Source organism: Glandiceps talaboti, chromosome 15 (genome assembly GCF_964340395.1).
Source record: "Glandiceps talaboti chromosome 15, keGlaTala1.1, whole genome shotgun sequence".
NCBI classification, from domain to species: Eukaryota; Metazoa; Hemichordata; class Enteropneusta; family Spengelidae; genus Glandiceps; species Glandiceps talaboti.
The window spans coordinates 19,516,444-19,524,413 of NC_135563.1; the positions used below are offsets into that span (position 1 = coordinate 19,516,444).

A 7,970-nucleotide genomic window follows, 5' to 3' on the forward strand; every position below is an offset into this window, starting at 1 on the left:
GTATTACAATGTTTGGTTTTGATATTGTGGAAAGAAATTATTATGCAAATACCCAAATTTCGGCATGATTGACAGCGGAGCCATACAATACTTCTGACATAAGTTGGTAAAACAAAAGCTAACGATGACACCATTTCATAGTAAGTTCAGGTGACTACGCATCATAATTTAGAAATTGTGTATTTGGTCACATCTATCCATTCTTTGGTCCAATTAAAAAAAAAATAATGCTGAAAATAGAAAATCACTTCCTCCTGCACTATTTTGAGTTTGATAGAATAACTTGTCATACAAAAACACCTTAATAAATGTAGCTTATATCAACTTGGTGGATGCAAGAAATGGCATGATTTCTACCTAGATTGTCTATCTGATATCCGTTGTTTTTCTTTTATAAATGAATGAAGCAAATATCAAGCACACAAACACACACTTGAAGACATACACCCACACAAACATGGTTAGTAAGAATCTTGAGTATACAATGTATATTTGACTTTTAGTTAACTACATGAGAGAAAGAAGGGTATCAGTGGCAAACTGAGTATTTCTCCATCATGAAATTTTGAGTTCAAGTGGCACAAACAGAGTTTATAAACCTTTTCCTCAAGTGAAAACTCTGACATAAAACCTTGATTAAACTATTCTTAGTGTAATGTTAATATCAATGCATGCCTTCTGTGACATAATAATTGCCTGCTGGCATTGTTAGAACAGTTGATTGCCTGGTATGGATTCCTCAACAATAACATACAATATTATGTCATTGCATGTTATATCTTAATACCAGGTTTGAGTTTAGTTAATTGTGTAATTGATAGTTATTATGGATACATCAATAATAAGTAGAATACTGAGTGACATAAATACTCTGCATAAATTTCATTCAAAAATGCATAAACTCAACTTGTGGCTTTTTAAAGTATCACTGGTTGCATTGAGTAAAACAATGATCTTATATACCAACCATTGTATTTTTTATTCATATAAATTAAACAATGCCCATGTCCATGTGGACAACACTATTTTGGATAATGTTGCAGATGCAATTGTAACAGAATTAAGTCTAACTATGAAATCAAAGTATTGTTAGCAGTTATAAAATATATTAAAATATTACATCATTAGTTTGCTGTCCACACAAACTCATTATCATTTCATATAATGATAAAAAAAAGAAAATCAACAACATTCTTCATTGCTTTGAACCTTGTCATAGAAATTACAGCAGTGTATTAAATCCACTGTAATAGATTCAGTGCTAGCATGATACTCATACCCATCAAACCAAACAAGCCAAGATAACCATAGGCACCTCTCAATCGTTTCTCTGGATCTGAGGAATAACAATAAAATTAAAAGATTGACTTTGTTGTTTCACCAAAAGAGTTATTTATTCACAAACTTAATAGCTGTCAGTGATTTGCTTAGATCATATTATGTGGTTTGGACTATTGACCCATGGTGACCTCAATTTGCATATAGGGGCACTAGTCGTGTTCTTTTTTCCCTAGGGCAATACTCATGTAGCATGGAAGTCTTATAGGGTGCTTTTATTTGCAAAGAATATGTGCCTGAGAATGATATGCGTTATAAAACACTTATTGCCTTGCCTTATTCGGGCACTAGTAGACATCATATTACCCCTCATGCTGCTATGTAGGAACTACTGAATTTCAGCATCTATTTCTCTGGGTTTTCAGTCTTGGGGGGAAAATAGTTGCCTCATAACAACCCTCATGGTAATAAACATCTACTAGTGCCCTCATAGCCAGGCAATAGGTGAATAGTATAACACCTTCACAGCTCATAACAGGTATCCAAAAGTAATTAAAAACTATATTGAAATGATTCAATAGCATTCTGTGGTAAGCCAGAAATCACTTGTTTCATAATTGGAACATTTTAACCTATGTTTTTATAACACAAGGACTCCCAGTATACATGTATTTCTTCATTCAGTCAAGGGCAGTACAAGTGTGCAAGCATAATTGATAAAACTGGGAAGAGTAACGAGGACTACTTGTGGACTACAAGTGCCTACAATTGTAGATATTTTGAGTCTTATTTTGAGGAATGATGTTGGTCAATGATGTGGGTGTGGGGTGTCATGATGTAGTGTGACATGGCCAGGGTATGGATTGCATATGTTTGTTTAAATGTGTTCACCTTGGCTTGTGTGTGTTATAATCACAAGGGACAGCACGCGTGTAACTGATCGATTGATCAATTACATGCTCGCTGTCCCCTGTGGTATAATGTTTTGATTACTACCTACCTCCTGTGTAGTAGCCATGTGCATAGGAGATTCTGCTTGCACTCCAAACCAGGCCAGCTACTGCAGCACACAACTACAGACAAATGTTAATACATCAGATGCAATATAACATAAATGATATAATATGGTAATTAGTAATGTATGGCTGAAAATTTTAGGCAATACATTAATCAAATGCTGGATTTATTTTACGTGAATATGTATACTATCTTTTTTCCATAGAAAAAAATTCTGCTACTGTACTTTACAAGTTGTCATAGTCTGTATTCATCTGTTGTCAACAACTGATTACAGTGGATTAACTGGATATGTTATTTACAACAAGTAGTGACTACTTTCCCCTTGCACTGTTCATCAAAATTAAAAGAGTGCCTGACACATCATAACTTGCCATTCTGCCAAACTGTTCTTATGCCCAATTAAATATACTTACAGTATTACTTCCCAACTGCATGTAATTTGACTGGCAAATACTGCCTTGTCACTTGAATGTACCTGTTATATTTTAACAATTAATGATTATATTATTTCATTTCTTTCACTTTGCTTTCTACAAAGTGAATGAATTATTACACAGGATGTTTTGTGTCTACTCAAAACACTTCTGGCATCAACTTCTCTGAAATCGAAAAAGTAATTGTAGGTGATGCAAAATCATGAGTTGACTCTCCAGGACACATAGTTTATGAGAATGTCTACATTTCCTGGAATTGTGTTCCCTCTTTAATGACATGGATGTGAGATTAAGACATGTTTAGTGTTTACTTACTGGATACTGCAGACCAGCAAGAATTTGAAAGACAAGATATACAGGGTATACCTCTAGCCTACAAATAAAGTAAAGAACACAACAGTCAAACACCACTTATTTAGTAATATTTCCCATGTGATCATACCATCTTCAACTTCAAATTGTTTTCGTAGGAGGCAAGGCATACAAATATGTCATTTTCTGTGTACTGGTGATTTTGTGAAGAAAAAAACCCAGATTTGACGAGTGAGTAGTTGAATTGTGTTGTTTTGTATTACCTTTTTGGTGCATCACAATGCAGGTAAGGAACATAGAATTCCCATTACAAACAATAGAAATTACAATCTGGCAACTTGGTATGTCATGAAATTAATGATCATTTGATTTCTTCATCAAAACCATGACGTGAGCACTACATGCTACATAGTGTATTACACTGAGCAGTTTCCTTGTAAATTTCCATATGTTGCACCATAATTTTGGTAGAGATTAATATTCAAAATACTTCTGGTAGATTTTACCTACTTATTGATAACTTACAACAAATACTAGTCAAAGAGAGAATGTAACTATCTATTGCCTGTGTAACTATTGCCTGATACTTACGTGTTTTGATGTGCACGCTGTACACAGTTGAACACCGGATCTTTGTCACTGTACATTTGAGGATACTATTGCATGGAAGAGACAAAAAAGTGTATTAAGTTATTTATTTATTATTTATTTACTTATTTATTTACAAACCAACAGGTTGCCCCAATGACAAGCTTGTATTAAAAAAGATCTATGATTTTAACAACTATTTAGAGTACACAAATAGGACAGAGACAGTGATGACACTGCCAAAATGATTTAAAATAAGGATTTATGGTACATACGCCATTCCTCAAAATTGCCAAATAGGTCTTGTTGTATCTGAAGACAGCCTAATGGTCTAGCAGCTAGACTAGATAACCAGTGTCTAATTTTGTAATGGGTACTAGATAATTCAATGTTCTGACTATTATTCTTGATGGACTGTATGATGAGTCGTGTCATTCAGCTCTTACACTAGGGTTTGACTGATGTGTGAAGGCGCCCTGTCATAGTGTATCCTACAGACTAACATGTAACAATGTAACAGAGCAATTCAATTCTGACTGTTGTACCCCCTCCTCCAGTGAAGAGAGGGTCCCAAATGTCCCTAATCCTGTCAGAGCCATTATCTTTACAACAACTTGACCCATAGAGGGTTCACTGTCAGACTCAAGTCCTGTTATTATTCATTGGTAAGCTGGACTATATATGTTATGAGAAGTTCTCATAAAGCTTGTTGTACTGGCTAAACATTTCATAATACCAATACATGTATATGAATATGCATACCACAGTGGAGTGCTGCAAACAAATTATATATGTGTGTGTGTGTGTGTGTTTGTGTGTGTGTGTGTGTGTGTGTGTGTGTGTGTGTGTGTGACCGCGCACATGCGCATGGGAGAAGGGTGTTGATTCTCATTATCCCAAACAATAATTATGTACTTTGGGATGGGATGGAGAAGTTTTTCAAGATTGTTATGAATATAGTGAGCAAGGCCAGATTCAGCTCAAGCTATAAACCTCTTCTTCTTGACAGGTTATGCTCCGACCATGGAGGCAGAAAGGACTCTACCTTCATGCTCAGGGCAAAGCCAATCCTACAGGTTGTCTGCTGACCAATCCCATATGTACACGTAGTAGTAGCACCCTTGCTGAGGTGGCACTTTTTCCTTTACAAAATGATACATTGGGTCATTGGCAAAGGTACAAAAAATGCAAATAAAGAAAGTTTTTTATAATAGAACAAATAATTCGTAGCGATGTTATTCACATATCAAATATCACGTACATGCTCTCTCAAAAGTCTAAGCAAGACTGCATGCCTCTGTGACCATCGATGTCCATGTTTTGTCACCAAACCATTTTTTCTGGGGGGGGGGGGCATTTGTGATGGGCTACCACATACCGCTCGACGCAAAAAAAACAACCTCCCCACAGACAGTGACAGTTAGTCGGTTAATAAAATGATAATAGAAAATGGTGTATGCAATCAAAAAAACTCCATGTGACGTGCAACGTTCTTACTACTAATATACAACACACCGAACGTGACACAGCAATATTCACTAACACCCTAGATGGCTCTTACATTCTAGCGGTAACCAAAATGGCTGTAACATCATATACATGTATTGTAACTTATGTAAACATACCTTTACTTCGTACTTCTTCCGGGCTTTACCAACCTTCACACCCAAGTACGTGGTCATCACCCAACTTGCTAGTAAGGAAAATATCACATAGCCAAACTCTGGGTATACAGTAATGGTTGCCATCTTTCCAAATATCGTTTCAACACCTGCTTGCAGATGCAGCCAGATAAAACATGTAGAGTGGGACTTTGATCGACCGAAGCGTTGTCCTTGCAACCTTTGACACGTTGTGGTCGATGACGATGTAAACTTTTGTAAGAGCGCCACCGTGTGACAACCAAGCAATTTTTTCCCTGATGGGTCACGTGATGAACCAGGGACCACCGAACTTTTCCCATGCCTCTGAGCGACAGTGCCATAAACGAGAGCCCCACGACTAGAACCTGGATAACCGAGACAATCGGTAAATCCTGAAAAGGATCCTGGATGGAAAGGTCACTGGAAAGTACATTGATAATTTTACACAGTGCGCCACCAACGGCAGTGGTCAGTTTAGAGTGTGCACCACCGACGACATTTTTAAAAGAAAAGTATTGGGATAAACAATGCTCTTTTCCACATAGCATGCAAAAGCAATTAAACCAATTCAGTGAGCCTGATTATAATGTTTCATGTTGATATAAATACAGTAACGACAATACACAACCATCTTGTACAGTGTTTGCTCTTTATTTTCATATCAGGTATGTGTTGTCTTAGATGACTGAGCTACCAACATTCCAACAACTATATATTTGATACTATACGATGATATACACAATATTTGACCCCATGCTGAAATGATGGGAGTATAGTTGTGTATATGATGATAGCATAGGTAGTGAGAATTAATGTCCAATTGCCAATTTTTTTTCATGATAAGGGTTAGACCATTCGATATCCTGGGGGGGGGGGGGGGCTTGGAAGATTGGTGGAGAGTCATTATTTTTTTCCCACCTGCTTGCCTGAGAATTATTTTTTTTCTCCTTCGCCTATGCTGGCAACTTTTTTTTTCCTTTGCTTCTTTGAGATATCCAATTTTTTTATGTCAATGTTGAACACCTACATTTGTTGCCACAATTTTCTGCTTGGTTTTCGCACAGGGTAATACAGAGAGTGAAAGATGCTGTTCTATCACACACAGATTTTATTTAGAAAACTACATATTTCATACATGTTTGATTTTCAATTAAATAAACATCATTGACAGTTTTTATGCCATGGTATGATGACACACTGAAAATACAAATCGGAAACTTGATGGGTGAGCTCAGACTTTCAGATAGACCGGTCAGTTTCTCCAGCTTGGGGGGATGGGGGGGGGGGTGTCAGTGTTTTTTTCCCATTGGGCCAACAAAAAGTCACTGACCCCCGTGAATAAAGTTTCATAGCATCTGACAGCAAGCTGTAGAGGGAAGAGCTTTGAGACTGGGATATGTCTACCTCTTGTGTGAGTGTGTGTGAATGGGGGGGGGGGGGGTTCTAGGGGGTCTCCCCCTTGAAGCCCTAGATGATTTTTACTTCTAAAGGCAATGTTTAGGCTATTCACAGACACTTTCAGACAATAATTTGCAAGCTTTACAAGACAGCTCTAACAATTGTAAAAAGCAACTACACATGGTCGAAACATTTTTGAAATAAAGTTTCATAGCATCTTGACAGTAAGAGGTGGAGGGAAAAACTTTGATTTGAGGCTTGGACATGTCTACCTCTTATGGGGGTCCTAGGGGTTCTCCCCTAGAAGCTTTTCAAGTTTTTTACCAATTTTGGTGAATCTTATTGTTGGTTTAACGAATGAGTGGCCTCTGGGGTGATGGAGTCCAAGGGGTCCCCCCTGCCAAATCTGTAGTTTTTGGTTTCTATTTAGGCAATTTTTAGGTTATTCATAGCCTCTGAGATATATATTGCCAAGCATCGAAAAGCTGTCTAGTTGCTCTTGCAAAAAAAATGCTGTCATGGTGGTTGAAATAAAAAAATTGTTGTAGGGTCCAAATTCCCCCCTCTGAAATGAAATGGTTTACCCCTTGGTTATTTCCCAACTACTAGCACCATAGCACCATACCATGTAGTTAATTTGTGTGCACTGTGAAGGCATTACATTAATGACAATGTTTCGATCTCATTGGTTCAGGTGAAGGTCAGAATATTAACTAATTCTAACCCCCGTAACCGATGTGGAACCGGTGGCAGTGATGTGATGCCAAATCACAAAATAATGAGTTGAAGTACAATGTGGCCTTCCCCTAATCCTACTTCCATTTATGACCCTCCAAGGAGAACCGATTTACTCAATTACCCACCCCCTATAATTACTGAAGTCCCCCTTACTCCTTATGATGTGCACGCTGTACACATTGAACACCGGATCTTTGTCACTGTACATTTGAGGATATTATTGCATGGAAGAGACAAAAAGTGAATTAAGGTATTTATTTATTTATTTATTTATTTATTTACAAAATTTACAAACCAACATTTTGCCTCAAATTATGACAAACTTGTAAAAAGATCTATCTACAACTATTTACAGTACACAAGTGGGACAGCGACAGTGATAACACTGCCAAAATATGTTAAAATAATTCCTATAAAAAAACAATCAAAACTGCCAAATAGGTCTTGTACCAGCAGAAGATAGCCCAAAATGGGAAGGTCTCATGCTAGTGGTTCAGGAGTGTAACCCCTTAACTTACCGTTAAAAAGTACATCCGGGGCATGTTCATGACGAGCTTCC

General features: G+C 37.1%; 1 protein-coding gene across 1 annotated transcript; it reads right to left on the minus strand.

Annotated features, from left to right (window-relative positions):
- LOC144446655 (glutathione S-transferase 3, mitochondrial-like) lies at positions 1 to 5,464 on the minus strand. Its single transcript, XM_078136469.1, has 5 exons — positions 5,258 to 5,464; positions 3,636 to 3,700; positions 3,048 to 3,105; positions 2,279 to 2,351; positions 1 to 1,336 (listed from the first exon to the last, which is right to left on the minus strand). Exons 1-5 carry the CDS (start codon positions 5,378 to 5,380, stop codon positions 1,236 to 1,238), a joined length of 420 nt encoding a protein of 139 aa, XP_077992595.1. The 5' UTR covers positions 5,381 to 5,464; the 3' UTR covers positions 1 to 1,235.
- Between the last annotated feature and the right edge of the window lie 2,506 nt (positions 5,465 to 7,970).